The sequence below is a fragment of the Plasmodium gaboni genome, chromosome 11, assembly GCF_001602025.1.
Source record: "Plasmodium gaboni strain SY75 chromosome 11, whole genome shotgun sequence".
Classification (NCBI taxonomy): Eukaryota; Apicomplexa; class Aconoidasida; order Haemosporida; family Plasmodiidae; genus Plasmodium; species Plasmodium gaboni.
This window is the reverse complement of record NC_031491.1, coordinates 128,338-144,802: the sequence shown is the minus strand read 5'-3', so window position 1 is coordinate 144,802 and position 16,465 is coordinate 128,338. Positions and strand designations below refer to the sequence as shown.

General features: G+C 18.0%; 7 protein-coding genes across 7 annotated transcripts in view; 2 read left to right on the top strand and 5 right to left on the bottom strand.

The window, feature by feature from the left end:
• The window catches only part of PGSY75_1106300 (putative exonuclease), a gene marked incomplete at both ends in the record, with an annotated part of 2,714 nt that extends 1,823 nt beyond the window's left edge, over positions 1-891 (top strand). Inside the window, 5 exons of the mRNA XM_018786188.1 lie at positions 4-79; positions 208-287; positions 413-484; positions 593-700; positions 861-891. Of these exons, the coding sequence (XP_018640983.1) occupies positions 4-79; positions 208-287; positions 413-484; positions 593-700; positions 861-891 (367 nt within the window). The remainder of the gene's footprint in view (positions 1-3; positions 80-207; positions 288-412; positions 485-592; positions 701-860) is intronic.
• A 320-nt stretch (positions 892-1,211) lies between these two features.
• On the bottom strand, positions 1,212-3,768 carry PGSY75_1106200 (hypothetical protein; the record flags this gene model as incomplete). Its single annotated transcript, XM_018786187.1, has 3 exons — positions 1,212-1,272; positions 1,455-1,526; positions 1,772-3,768. 3 exons carry the CDS (start codon positions 3,766-3,768, stop codon positions 1,212-1,214), a joined length of 2,130 nt encoding a protein of 709 aa, XP_018640982.1.
• Positions 3,769-4,695: 927 nt separating this feature from the next.
• On the bottom strand, positions 4,696-5,893 carry PGSY75_1106100 (putative apicoplast ribosomal protein S15 precursor; the record flags this gene model as incomplete). The annotated part of the gene is made up of 4 exons (XM_018786186.1): positions 4,696-4,974; positions 5,071-5,214; positions 5,354-5,649; positions 5,803-5,893. 4 exons carry the CDS (start codon positions 5,891-5,893, stop codon positions 4,696-4,698), a joined length of 810 nt encoding a protein of 269 aa, XP_018640981.1.
• Positions 5,894-7,424: 1,531 nt separating this feature from the next.
• On the top strand, positions 7,425-8,852 carry PGSY75_1106000 (RuvB-like helicase 2; the record flags this gene model as incomplete). The annotated part of the gene is made up of 1 exon (XM_018786185.1): positions 7,425-8,852. The coding sequence occupies one exon, from the start codon at positions 7,425-7,427 to the stop codon at positions 8,850-8,852; it is 1,428 nt and encodes a 475-aa protein (XP_018640980.1).
• Positions 8,853-9,469: 617 nt separating this feature from the next.
• Positions 9,470-9,868, bottom strand: PGSY75_1105900 (putative membrane protein; the record flags this gene model as incomplete). The annotated part of the gene is made up of 1 exon (XM_018786184.1): positions 9,470-9,868. The coding sequence occupies one exon, from the start codon at positions 9,866-9,868 to the stop codon at positions 9,470-9,472; it is 399 nt and encodes a 132-aa protein (XP_018640979.1).
• Positions 9,869-11,170: 1,302 nt separating this feature from the next.
• Positions 11,171-13,113, bottom strand: PGSY75_1105800 (hypothetical protein; the record flags this gene model as incomplete). Its single annotated transcript, XM_018786183.1, has 9 exons — positions 11,171-11,213; positions 11,374-11,432; positions 11,554-11,654; positions 11,749-11,900; positions 12,064-12,106; positions 12,238-12,353; positions 12,494-12,603; positions 12,751-12,896; positions 13,083-13,113. 9 exons carry the CDS (start codon positions 13,111-13,113, stop codon positions 11,171-11,173), a joined length of 801 nt encoding a protein of 266 aa, XP_018640978.1.
• A 1,699-nt stretch (positions 13,114-14,812) lies between these two features.
• Positions 14,813-16,333, bottom strand: PGSY75_1105700 (conserved protein, unknown function; the record flags this gene model as incomplete). Its single annotated transcript, XM_018786182.1, has 1 exon — positions 14,813-16,333. One exon carries the CDS (start codon positions 16,331-16,333, stop codon positions 14,813-14,815), a length of 1,521 nt encoding a protein of 506 aa, XP_018640977.1.
• Between the last annotated feature and the right edge of the window lie 132 nt (positions 16,334-16,465).

Sequence of the window (16,465 nt, the reverse complement as noted above, 5' to 3'; positions counted from 1 at the left end):
AAGGGAATATCCATATCACTATGCTCCTCTGTGTAGCGATTTGTTAAGTTTTGAGAAATCGGATTTCTTTTTTGAAAAGGTATATATAAAAAGTAAAAATTATTTTATGGTATTATTTATTTAATACGTATGAATATAAATAATTTTATCTTATTTATATTTTATTATATTTTATTAATTTTGTGTATATTTTTTTTCATTTTTAAGGGTAAGCCCTATTCAGCATTTACACATTTGATAAGTGTGCTACCTCAGAAGGATAAGAATTTGCTTCCGGATGCATACAAGTAATTAGAAAAGGGAAAAATAAATTTATATATGTATGTGTAAATGAACATATATATATAAATAAATATGTACGTACATACATATCTATATATATATTTTTATTTATTTATTTCTTAAATTTCAGAAATATTTATGTGGAAGATGAAGTAAAGTCATTTTTCCCTGAAAACGTAAAAATTGATCCAAATGGAAAAAAGTAAACACAAAGAAATTATAAAATGTATTACTTATAAAATAAATTGATATATATAAATGAATGAATAAATATAAACATGTATATATTTTCATTTATATTTTTTTTTAGAGAAACGTGGGAATATATTGTTCACTTGCCTTTCATAAACTGCAATATGATTAATAAAATAATAACAGAAAAAAGTAAAACGATCTCCAAGTTGAAATACAAATTAAGGTATAACGGAAAGTACAAACAAATATTTATGAATATATATATATAATATATATATATATATATATATATATATATTAGAGATATGATTAACATAAATTGTTTAAAAAAAAAAAGAAAAAATTTTTGTAAACATAAAAAAAATTATTATTTTTCTTTATAGGGAATTGAATGGAAGAGAACACAGATATTAAAATTTAAAAAAATAAGAAAAAGATAGAATAATAAAATGAAGGGAAAAAAAAAAAAAAAAAAAAAAAAAAAAAAAAAAAAAAAAAAAAAAAAAAAAAAAAAAAAAAAAAAAAAAAAAAAAAAAAAAAAAAAAAAAAAAAAAAAAAAAAAAAAAAAAAACATAAGACGTAGTGAAATATATATGTCAATTGTAAAATAAATATATATATATATATATATTATATTTATTCATTTAAATCATGTAATTAATTTTTTTAATTTTTTTAATTTTTTAATGTTTTTCGTTTATTTCATTTTTTGAAATGATATAATTAAATTCTCCCTAATTTCTGTCCTTATCCATCATGAGCATCGTTTTGGTGTAGGTACTACGAGGGATATTTCTACATAAAAAAAAAAAAAAAAAAAAAAAAAAAAAATATATATATATATATATAAGATAATACGTATGTATCTATATAATTAATATAAAACGAAAAGGAATATACCATATGAATAATATATATGTGGATACATAAAATTATATATATATATATATATATATGTATTTTATTTTTTTCTTACATTTTTTTGCACTTGATCCATTTCGCTAGTTGTTATCATGATATCTTTTTTTGGTGATAATGATATATCATCCCTAAGAAAAAAAAAAAAAAATATTTTTATTTATTTAATATTTTTTTGTTACATTGATATATGTAAAAAGACTTATTTTAATTATAAATAAAAAATATAGTATAATATATATAATAATTTTATAATTCATTGTATTGAGGGCTTGTGAATATAATAAAAATAAAAAAAAAAAAAAACACACACACACACATATATATATATATATATATATATATATATATATGTGATAACTTTTTTTGAACTGACTTGTAGGAAGAAAATCCGAAAGCGTTTGGAGATAAGTAATTAAAATTAATATTGACTTTATTTTTTATGATATTAAAAATGTATGAGATTATATAATTGAAGATTGTATATTTTTTTGAGAAAGAGAATGCATTAAAAGAATAATTTTTGACATATAATCCTTTTGATATATAATAATTGATAATTTCGTTAGCTGTTTGATTTAATAATTGCAATAGTTTGATTTTATAATAATAATAAATATAGTATGATTTTTGTTGTGCTTGATAATTTTTATTGAAAGGTAATAGAAAAATTTTGGAATTATAATAATCGAAGAGTTGATCAATATGATTAATTTGTTTTTTAAATTGGGAAAGAATATCTGAATTGATTTTAATTCTTTGTATATTTTCTTTGAATAATTGGTATAAATAATTTTTAAGAATTTCTAGATTAGAATCATATTTTTCTAATAAGTCTGATAGAATAATATGTAAAAGATATGAATATTGTTTTTTTTTAATTTCTTGTACATTATTATGTGAATTAATATTTTTATTTAATTGACAATTTTTAAAATTATTTAATAACATTTCTATATTATGAATTTTATTTTTTATATTAATATTTTTTATATGATTTAAAATATTATTGTTTGGTATGTTTATATCTTTAGCAATATATATATATTCTTTTAATATATCTAATTTATAGCTTGATAGGAAATTATAAATAAAATAATTTTCATTTGTTAAATTTTTTATTGTATCTGGTTTATATTTTTTAAAAAATGTATCATTATTTTTATGTTCATATTTTATTAAATTCTGATTTTCTTGTTTATTTGTAGTATTAGTTGTGTTGATATAATTTGTTTGTTTGTCTAATATATTATTTTTTTTTTGATAGTATAACATTTTGTTTTCATCGATATCTTTATCAATTTTATTGATATCTAGAATATTGTCATTAGTAAAAAGAAAGTTCACATTTAAATATTTTTCATGAATATTTTGATCTTTTAAATTATAATGGTCTTTTATAAATTTCTGAATTACATGAACGATTTGTGATTTTTCTTTAGATATGATATTATTCTTTTTATTTGAAAAGAAAGAGGAGTTATAAGAAGAGTCATTTAAATGTTTGTCTTGATCATGATCATTATAATTATAAATGAAAAATATTATATTATAAATATTATTATAAGGAGGACAAAAATTATTACTACAACTACTATTACTATTATGAATATTATTATTATGAATATTATTATTATGAATATTATTATTATTATTATTATTTATGTTTATATTTATGTTTATATTAGATTTATTGTAATAATTTTTATTAATGAGAAATAAAAAATCCAATGAATTTATTATATTGTTGAAAGGTATAATATCAATCAAGTGTTTATTTAAAATATCATGATAATTTAAAGGAACAATAATAACATCTGAATTGTTAATATAAGAACTGAATACTTCTAGATTGTTTTTTAATTTTAATAAATTATTTTCTATATATTCAAAGTTATTTGAGTAATTTTTATCATTATCATTTGTATCATTTGTCATATGTTTATCTTTTCCATTTTTTATATTTTGTGTAGGTGTGTCATTTATTATTTTTTTTTTCTCATTATAATTAATATCATCCTTTTTATTATTATTATTATTATTATTATCACTGTTTTTATCTTTCTGCTCTTCTATATAAACATCTTTATTATTACTATTTGAATATATTAATGGCAAGAAATATATTTTCTTACATTTATTATTATGTACCTGTTCATATATTTTAATTCTATCTTTTATTTTGCTGTTATATTCATTTTTATTTTTTAAATTAACATTATTATTATCAACCACACTATATATGTGGAAATATAAATCTTTTTTTGGATGATAAATATTTTTATTTAAATTTACTTTCGAGTATACTATTGATATATCCTTATTGTGTATGACAATAAAGGTGAAGAATAAAAAAAGAAAAGAGCAGAACATATTCTTTTTACATTATTATTGGTTCTATTTGTTAAGATATGTCAGCGGGGAGTATAAAAAGATAAATGAAAAATATAATATATAAAAATATATATATATTGATATATATATATATATATATATATATATATATTTATATATTTATTTATTTATTTAATGTGAAGAGAAGGTGATATTTTAAAGGATTCATTTATATATATAATATATATATATATATGATATTATTAATTATATTAAATATGAATTATTAAGGTGTTCATAAAAAAAAAAAAAAAAGCCCTAGAAAAAATAAAAATATATATGTATATAAATATCACATATATAATATTTTAATTTTTTAAAAATATTCATCTATTTTATTGTAAGGCTATTTGTAAATAATATATTATATATATATAAAATATATGATACACTTAAAATATATTATATTACATAATACACAATTATTTAAAAAAAAAAAAAAAAAAAAAAAAAAAAAATGAATATACATAAATATATTTTATATATATATATATATATACAAATAAGCTTTTTTTTAGGTTTCCATATTTTTATAAAAGAAGGTTTTTTAAAAAATCAAATTATATTTACAGTTTAACCATTAAACAAAAAAAATAAAATAAAATAAATAAATAAATAAATAATGTATGAAATGTTTTAAATTAAAAGAAAAACGAAAAAAAAAAAGAAAGAAAAAAGAAAAGGAAAAAATAGTGCTTATTTATCATAATGATTGAATAAATATTCCAAGATCGCAGTGTCATACATATTTATATGTATAAACCACAAAAAAATAAAATAAAATAATAAAAATCAAAAAATTTATACGTACATATATTATATATATATATATATATATATATATATATATATATTTTTATATAACATTTAACAAATGTGTGATTTTTTTGTTTTGTTTTTTTTTTTTTAATTTCCAAATAAAATTTTATCTGTTTGCACTTTTTTCTTTTTGAGTTTGTCCTTTTTCTTTTTTTCAGCATTATTTTTAAATCTTTTTGTATTATTAAAATGAATATATTTTAAATCCTTGTTATAATATTCTGGAGTTCTAGGAAGTAACGGTTTTTTAATATTAAAATAACTAGTAATCTTTTCAAACATTTCTCTATCTTTTCTTCCTAAGTAAACTAATAGTCTTCTACGTTTGCTAACACATTTGAATAATCCTCTCAAGCAAGCGAAATCCTAAACGGAATTTATCACAAAAAAAAAAAAAATATATATATATATATATATATACACATACATATATATCATTTCTTGAATATATTTTTGTTGTACCTTTTTATTTTTTTTCATATGTTCTGTGAGGAAGAAAATTTTAAACGTCAAAATGATAATTTGAATTTCGCTACTCCCACAATCTTTATCGTGTCTTTGAAATATTTTTCTATACTTTTGTGTTATCAACTCTTTTAGTAGTTCCTTTAAAAAAAATATATAAAATATATACATATTATATATATATATATATATATATATATATATATATATATATATATATATATATATGTACATATTTTTATGTATATTAATTTTTTATTTTATTTTTTTGAAGAATTACCGGCTTGATTGTTATGTCGTCCTTGTGGAATGAGAAAGACCTTTCTAAAAGTATATTTTCACTCTTTTTTAAAATTTCGTTAATTTCTATTTTTTCCTTCTCTATTTTATTTTTTATATCACTATGCGCATTTGTTTGTTTTGTTTTGTCCTCCTTGACTGTACTTGTATTTCCATCTTCTGAAAAAATATTTTCTTTCCCTTCATTTTGAACTTTTATAATTTGTCTTTTGATTTTCTCTAGAGGAACGTTTTTTTTTCTTATAAGAGTAAAAGGATACACCCCAAAATTTTTATCTATAAAGATGAAAAAAGCACAAGTGTGAACATACATAAATATTTAAATAAATATAAATATACATATATATATATATATATATATATATATATATATATATATATATATATATATTTATATTTATTTATTTGTTTGTTTATTTTTTTCCCTACTTATATTATATCCATAACAAAATAAATAATTAGACCATATTTGTATATAAAGAAATAGCAAACAAGTTACACATGATTTTATGTTTTTCATTTAAAATTATTCATATATTATTTTTATTTATTTGATCATAAAGATAAAAAAAAAAAAAAAAAAAAAAAAAAAAGGAAAGGAGAAAAAAAATTTTATTTTTTATCAAACATACTGTATAAGTCAAAATAAATATTATATTATATTATATTTTATATATGCTTCTGTTTTTTTTTTTTTTTTTTTTCATTAAACTTGTCTGACTTCTGATTCTTGAACTTTAAATTAAGGCTTAATAAAAATATTATATATATAAAAAAAAAATATTACATATAAATGTATATATTATATATATATATATATATTTATGTGTAAATATTTTATATTATATATTCCTTTTTTATGTTAACACTTGATATATATAAGAATAAATCTTTCAATAATAATTTTCCTTTTATTTATATTATGATAATAATAATATTTGAAATAAAAAAAAAAAAAAAAAAAAAAAAAAATAAAGGCACCTTATTATAAACACATATAAATAATATAATAAATAAATGTAATACTATAAGATGTGAAAATATAAGCATTATATATATATATATATATATATATATATATAATATATTTTATAAATATTTGAACATATTATTGAATATGGTAAAAATGGACTCACATATATATGTATATAATATCATGTTTTATAAAATAACACTGCAAAGGAATAGATAAAAAAAATATATATATATATATATATATATTTATTTATTTAATTTTTTTTTTTTTTGAGGTATCAGGTTTTAAAAATATTAAATCCTTTATAAACACGAACAAATACACCCGTGCTATTATTGTATATATTATATATATATATATGTATATATATAATATATATAATATATTTTATTTAATATCTATAAATTATTATAATAATTAAATAAAAATATAATATATTGAAAGTTTATTATTCGCCTTATACATATATATATTATATTATATATATATTTTTATTTATTATATGTAAATTATTTTCTATAATTATATTTCTCCATGTAAATATAAATATTTTGTTTATATATATAATTGAAATTATATAGATAAATCACATATTATGTTCTCAACGATTTTTTAACCTTAATTAGATAATTAATAAATATTTTAATAATATTTTTATCTCTTTAATTTATCATTATATATATATATATATATATATATATATATATATGTATATATTTATTTATTTATAATTATTATATTTTATTAATTAAATTCTACATAATATACTTTCAAGGTTTATCCATTTATATGTTATTTGTGACTTAATAATTTATTTATTTATTTATTATTTTTTTTTGAAATGTTAATAATAGTTGTTGAATTAAATATCATATGATGATAATAATTTTTTAAAAAGAAAGATTTTTTTAAAAAAAATATAAAAATAATTATAAAGATGTTATATATATAATATAGTTATATTAACTTATATCTCGTTATAATCACAGTTATTACATATATGATTTATCTATTTATATATATATTTTTTTTTTTTTATTTTATATTCCTCGTTGTGAATTTGAATTTTTAAATAATGCAAATAAATATTTCAAATATAACGAATTCGAGTGAAAATAAAAAGGAGAGAGTAAACATACACAGTCATATAAAAGGTCTAGGTGTTAATACAAATATATATCTTCATGAGAATGAGATAAATTTAAGTGATGAGAAATATTCGATGTTTTTTGATAACAGTTGTGGATTAGTAGGTCAATTTAAAGCAAGAGAAGCTTCATTATTTCTAGTAGATTTAATAAAACAAAAAAAATTAGCTGGCAAATGTATTCTATTAGCAGGTCCTAGTGGAAGTGGTAAAAGTGCTTTAGCAATTGGTATCAGCAGAGAAATAAATAGAAAGATGCCATTTGTTTTTTTATCTGGATCAGAAGTATATAGTAATGAAATCAAAAAGACTGAAGTTATTTTAGAAGCGTTTAGAAAAAGTATACATATAAAAATTAAAGAAGAAAAATTAGTTTATGAAGGTGAAGTTGTTGATATGGTTGTTGAAGAAAATGAATGTTTATATTCATTGAATAAAGCTAAACAAATTAATGCAATCATTATAACATTAAAAACTGTTAAGGGTTCGAAAACATTAAGATTAGCACCTAAAATACATGAACAAATAGCTAGAGAAAAAATTAAAATTGGTGATGTTATTTATATAGAAACAAATACTGGACATGTCAAAAGATTAGGGAGATGTAATGATTATGCCAAAGAATATGATATAGAATTTGATGAATATGTTTCATTACCTAAGGGAGAAGTTCATAAAAAAAAAGAAGTAGTTCAACAAATATCTTTACATGATATAGATCTAGCTAATGCAAACCCAACCGTTGGTGAAGATCTAGCATCTGTATTAAATTCGTATCTAAGACCTAAGAAAACAGAAATTACTGAGAAATTAAGAGTAGAAATTAATAAAACTGTTAATAAATTTTTAGAATCGGGACTAGCCGAAATTATTCCTGGTGTATTATATATTGATGAAGCTCATATGTTAGATATAGAATGTTTTTCATATCTTAATAGAGCAATCGAATCACCATTAGCACCTATTGTTATTATGGCAACAAACAGAGGTATATGCACAGTTAAAGGTACTGATAATATAGAACCTCATGGTATACCTGTAGATTTATTAGATAGACTTATTATTATTAAAACATTTCCATATACATTAAAAGAAATCATACAAATATTAGCTCTTAGGGCTCAAACAGAAAAAATTAATATTACTGAAGAAGGTATGAATTATCTAGCCAAAATTGGAATACAATCATCTCTACGATTTGCCATGTTATTATTAGAACCTTCAAGAATTATAGCTAGCTTAGAAGGAAACACACTTATTGATATAAAACATATAGAACAGGCCGATGAATTATTTATGGATGCAAAAACGTCTGCTCACCGTGTAGTAGATCAGTCCAATAAATTTGTTAACTGAGCAAAAATTTAACATTAGTCATATATGAATCAGAAAAAAAAAAAAAAAAAAAAAAAAAAAAAAAAAAAAAAAAAAAAAAAAAAAAAAAAAAAACCTACAACATATATATATATAAAATTTATTTTATTTTATTTTTTTATTATTTTTGAAAAAATATCCTTTATTTTATCATAGTCAATTTTTTGTGCCCCCAATTTGTTATTATTTATATACATGTATATGTGTCTATATTTTTATATATATGTTTATATTAGTTGTCTAATATGGATCCAAATATATATATATATATATATATATATATTTTTATTTATTTATTCATTTACTTTTAAATTTAAAACATTTTATCAAGTAGCCACTTTAATATATTTTTTCTTGTGTTATTATTTTAATACTTCTTTTACTTTTAAATTTAACTAGTCATAAAAATATATGTACAAATGAAATAAAATATGGTCAATATTATATACGCATATATGAATTTGAATATATATATATGAATAAAATATGAGTGCAAAAAAAAAAAAAAAAAAAAAAAAAATAAATAAATAAATATATATATTTATTACATATAATTATATATATATATATATATATATATATATATATATATATACGTCTTACCATACATGTGCTAATTTAAAGGACAAAATTGATGTAAATAAAAATAAAGCTGAAGAACCAAATCCAAAGCTAGTTCCTAGAATATATGGAAAACATTTATTGGTCCCCACACGACAATTTCCTACTATATTATATTTCGTTACAACAATATAAAACATTAAGGATATTATAAAAATACATGCGGTACTTACAGCATAAGACAAAAGAAAATCTCTTGAATTCTTTGTATTAGGTATTAAAAAAGTAAATATGGTATATATAGTAAATAAAAAACCTACAAAAATATGGGAACCTAATATAAAATCTATATCATTAAACATTACTGCTGTAACAAATAGTAAAAGAGATGAAACTATTCCAAGAATAAACGTGATTTTATTAATATTTAATTTCATTTTATCGACAAAAAATTTTTAATTGCGTATCTCTATGGTTTGATGTTTGTTAGTTATTTGTGGTTTCATGAATCTTTTCTAAAACGTTGCACGTTTGGATATATATATATATATATATATATTTTTATAATTTTTTTTTTTTTGTAATATATTTATAATGTAACAAAATTCTTGTAATAAAATGTTTAAAATATATAAAAGTAATATATATATCAAGAACAATTATACAGTCTTTTATTAAGTTGAATAAATTTTTTTTGTACCTCATTTATTTTTTTTATTTTTTTTTTTCAATTTAAAATGTGGAATATAGAAATGTCTTAAATATAATAATAATATTTATTTTGTTTTTGTCCTTATTTCTAATATAAAGAAGGATTATATTATTTAACGGAATATTTAAAAATTATATTGTGCACATCTGGTCACACATACATATATATATATAATAGAATTAAATACTTTTATTTATACATTTGATAAATGGTTATAAAATATATCATGAAAATTTATGTTTCATTTTTTGCATGAACAGTTCAGGTTTTTTTTTTTTTTTTTTTCTTTTCGTTATATTATTTAATATTTTATATAGACAAGGATTTGAAATATAAAACCATAAAATAACATATAACATATAATATATAATATATAAAATATATAAAGTGAAAAAAACAAATTTGTAAACATAATATTATAATTATTATTTTTTAATCTATTATTAAATAGTTTATTTGTCTTTTATAAAATGAAAAAAAAAAAAAAAAAAAAATAATAATAATAATAAACTAAAATAAAATAAAATAAAATATAAAAAAAATAGAATAGAATAATAAAAAAGACTTAATTTTTTAAAGTTAGATTTAAATAGCATTATATATATATTATTAATATATATAATAAAAATAAATCAATATATAATTAAAATTCAAAAATATTAAGTGTGTCAAAGAAAACAAATAAGATATTTATTATAACTACAAAAATATTTATATATATATTTATAAATATGAAATTTATAACATATAAATATGAACCTATTTTTTTTTTTTTTTTTTTTTTTACTCTTAAGAAAAAATTAAAATATATTGGTGGAGAGCTTTCTCATTTAAAAAAAAAAAAAAAAAATAATAAAAAAAAAAATACACATAATATATATAGAAGGTATAAGATGTAAGTTGTTTTCAATTATTAGTGTTTATAATATACTATATATATAATATATATAATATATATTTTCTTTTCTTTTTTTATATATTTAAATAAAAAAAAAAAAGAAAATATTACATTATTTTATATATAAATCTAATATGCTCCTTCTTTGTCGCACATAAATTTAAAATGATCCCTATAAAAAATAAAAACAATAAATAGTTAAGAAATTTATTTGTGTCAAAAAAAAATATATATATATATATATATATGTTTACATTTTATGCATGATAAGAAAAAGAAAACAGAACTGACATTAACATAAAAATATATTCTATTCTTTTTATGATTTTTACCCCATAAATTTATTCATAATAGTTTGCATTTGTATATTGACACGAGCAAATTCCATATTCTATAAAAAAAAAAAAAAAAATTAAATAATAAATAAAATACGTATATTTACCAATATACATACATATATATATATATATATATATATATATATATTATTTTTTCATTATTTTTGTTCTTACCGAAGTTAATGCATATTGTTGGTTAGCTATGGATGCTTCCACATCTTCTGATGTTAAGTTGAATTCTTCTTCTACTTTTGCACTTACGATTGATTGAATGACTAAATAAAAAAAGATATTGTTAAAAAAATGTATACATATATATATATATATATATATATTATTTATTTAATTAGTATGTTTTAATTAATTTACCTAGTGCTATTAATTTGGGGTCTAATTCATTCTTATTTGGTATTTTTTTAAATTCAGGATCTATTTTATATAATTCGTTTAACATAAAATGATGTATTTCAATAATTTTATCAACACTCAATGTTGCTGTTTCACTCATGTTGGAATAATAGCTATAAAAAAAAAAAAAAAAAAAAAAAAAAAAAAATATATTTATATATATATATACACATTTATGTTATATAATTTAAATGAACTGAAATAATTTTAATAATTAACAATACATCATTATTTGTAACATATATAAATTTATTTATGTTTATTTTTTCTTCTTACTTTTCTTGAGATGACATTAGTTTTGAGACAGTCTCTTTAACCTCTGAAATAAAAATAATAAAAAAGGAAAGTTAAAAAAGAATTACATATATTTTATTTATTTTAAAAGGAACTAAAATAATAAATAAATAATAAACAAATAAATAATAAATATGAATCATTTAATTTTCAAACCTGGATCGAAGTGATAACTTTCAACGACTTTATCAAATTCTGGCATTTCGATTTGATATTTTCCTAATGGATCTATTGTATTGTAAGTTTTTGCAACATTGTAAACAGCCATAAAACTATAAAAAAAAAAAAAAAAAAAATATCAAAATTTGCCTGAACTGTTCATGCAAATAAATATAATTAATTTATGCAAAAATATAAATAAATGTAAATATATATATATATATATATATTATATAATAACTTTTCATCATACTCATAATCATTATTTTTGGCAACTACTATAAGATCTTTAACAATATTTTTCATATCTGATTGTAACTTTAGCATTTCATTTAATAATTGAAGTAAATCTTCTCGTGTCATCTAATAAAAAAAAAAAAAAAGAAAAAAAAAAGATAAGTATTAAAAAGGCATAAGAATTATATAAAAAATACAACTATACAAAAAGACTAAATATATATACATATATGTGTTAATATTTTATTATTATTTTTTTTTTTTTTTAAATACCGAATCTCCTTTTATAATTCTATTTGAATCTTTTGATAGTTTATTGTCTTTTTTTTTTTTTTTGTCATTTTCATCATCATTATCATCATGATTATCTTCGTCCTTCATTAACATATATGTTAAAGCAACAACTGCTGCTGCTCCACCTATAAAATAAATTAACATAAATAGGTGTACATATATATATATATATATATATATATATATATATTAAAGATAATTAATACATAGAAATATGCGAATGTTTAAATTTCATTCCTATGTGTACATATTAAATATTTATATAAAAATTATGTTTAGACTTTTCTATTTCTATATATTTTTTTTAATACCTGCTAAACTTAATGCTTTTTTCCAGTTCATGATGTTTTATTATTACTTTAATAATTTAACAAATTATAACTGTTTTTATAATATTATTTATTTGATATTTTTTTTGAATAATCTGTAGATGTAAAATGAAATAAAAACAAAAGAAAAATGGAAACAAATATATTCAAATGAATATATATATGTATATATTTATATATATAAACATATATACATTATTCATAATATATATATATATATATAATATTATATTTATTATTAATTACCCTATTATAATATTATTTCAACTAAACGTTTTTTTTTTCCTATATATATTTTATATTATTTATATTATAAAATATATATGATAAACCAAAGAAAAAAAACGAAAAATCAGTTGAATATAATAAAGTAAAATAAGATTATATAATTTTTTTTTTTCTTCTTTTTTACAATATGAAAATTTTTTTCTCTCCTTAATTTTTAATTTTATTATTATTTTTAGTTTAATAAAATATAATATATATATTTATATATATTATATTGTTATTAAAAAGAAGAGGGGGTGGGGGAAAAGAAAATAATAATAAAAATTAATATTATATAAAAATATAATATATTAATTTACCTATAATGTATTATTATACATAATAATAATGTTATTATATTATATAATATATATATATATATATATATATATATATTAATATTTATTATTTTACTTTTGTGAAAATTTTATTTACATATTTATAATATATATTATGTACATATTATAAATAATTTATATTATATTCATATACATGTTATTTGTTTATATATAATATAATATTATATTAATAATATATATATATATATATATTAATGCAATTTTATTATAATTTAAAAATAAATAAAATTATATATATATATATATATTTACATTTATATGCATATTTTTTAATTGTAATTTTTTTTTTTGTTTTTCTATTTAAACAAAAAGAAAAAAAAAAAATGTTATATAAATAAAATTAAGAATATATATATATATATATTAAATAATAATTATAATCAATTTTGAATACGTGATATTGAATGTTACCATATGGAAGAAAACAAATAAAAGAAAAGATATAAATTTATGTTATATGTAATATTTTTTTAGTAATATAAGTATAGCAAAAAAAAAAATTATGTGTAAAAAAAAAAAAAAAAAAATAATAATAAATTATAATAAATATTATTTAATTTAATCATTCAATGTGTAACAATAATATCAAGTTATTTTGGAAATGTAAATAAGGAAAATGAAACATGAAAATATAAAATTCTTATAATTTTATATATTTTTTGTATTTTATTATATTCTAACTTTTATCTCTATATACTATTACTTTGTGGGAATTCTTTTTTATAATTGTTTATTTTATATTTTTTTTTTTTTTTTTATTTGGATTTCTTTTAAAATATAAGATTGTTACACATAAATGAAAATCAAACGATATATATATATATATATATATATATATGTGAAAACCAAAAAGGATATATTTTGAATAAAGAAAATAATATAATATGGAAAAAATTAAATTATGTTTGATACAAATGAATCACAATAAAACTATAATGTTGTCATATATATATATATGTATGAGAATAATATTGTTGAACGAAAAAAAAAAATAATAATAATAAAATAATACATAATATATAAGGAATTATAATATATATATATATTTTTTTTTTTTTTTTTTTTTTTTGATTGAATTATGCTTTGTTATCCTTTTATGACGGCTACAGGTTTTAGACGAAAACATTTATTTGATATACCTGCATCGTGACACGTTTGAACAACATCAGAAACATTTTTATATGATTCTGGTGCTTCTTCCATAATTAATTTAGGAGATGCAACACGTATAGAAATATTTTGTTCTTTTAATTTATGAAGTACATCTACATAACTTAATGTATTTCTACTTTTATTTCTACTTAATGCTCTACCAGCTCCATGACATGTGGAACCAAATGTTGCTTGCATTGCTTTTTCATTTCCTGTTAAGACATAAGAATAGGTGCCCATGGTACCTCCTATTAATATTGGTTGACCACAGTATTGATAATCTAATGATACAAGTGGATGGAAAGGTGGGAATGCTCGTGTAGATCCTTTTCTGTGTACTAATAATTTTTTAATTTTTCCATCTATATAATGTTCTTCAATTTTGGCTATATTATGTGATACATCATATATTACATGCATATCTAGATCATCTGGTGATTGATTAAAAATTTTTGAAAAAGTTTGTCTAGCTAAAAATGTCATAGATGATCTATTAATCCATGCAAAATTACAAGCAGAACCCATTGCTTTTAAATAATTTTGTCCTTCTTTTGAGTGTATAGGTGTACAAGCTAGTTGTTTATCTATAACATTAATTTTATATTTATTCATACTTTTTTCCATCTCTATTAATGCATCTGTAGCTATTTGATGACCTAAACCTCTACTTCCTGAATGGATCATAATACATACTTGATTTTTTTTTTCAATACCCATTAATTTTGCACTCTTTTTATCATAAATTTCATCTACAATTTGTATTTCAGCATAATGATTTCCTGCACCTAAGGTTCCCATTTGTGTGATTCCTCTTTTCTTTGCTCTTATAGAAACATAATTACTATCAGCATAAAGACTTCTACCATTATCTTCACAATTTAATTTATCTTCAATCCATGAATATCCTTCTTTCACACACCAATCCATTCCTAAACATAAAGCATCATCTAAATTATCTTGATTACATAAAATAAATCCTTGTGAACCTACACCTACAGGGATATGATTAAATAATAACTGTGTTAATTCTTCTTGTTTAGGTTTTATGTCCTCATAAAATAAATTTGTACGTATTAAACGAACACCACAATTTATATCGAATCCTACACCTCCTGGAGATACAACTGCCTTCTCATCATTCATATCAAATGCCGCCACATTTCCTATAGAGAACCCATAACCTGCATGTACATCTGGCAATGCTATAGATGCTTTTACTATACCTGGTAATGTAGATACATTTGCAATTTGCATTACTGCTGGAAGAAATGTTGAATTCTTATTTAATTCATATGTTGCTATTTCTTCATCTAATAACATTTTTAATTTCTCATTTACATATACATGTCCTTCTACATTCATATCATTAACCAACCCTTTTTTTATTTTATACAAATTCTTTTCATTAGTTTTTTCGATATAGCTAGAAATATGGCGTTTCTCTGTCCCCCTCATTGTCGTAAAAATATGTATGTATATATGTATATATGTATATATTTAATGTTTTATTTATTGTTTATGCAATTTTTTATTATATGCTCTTAAGAGGCACAACTAAAAAATAAATAAATAAATAAATAAATATAT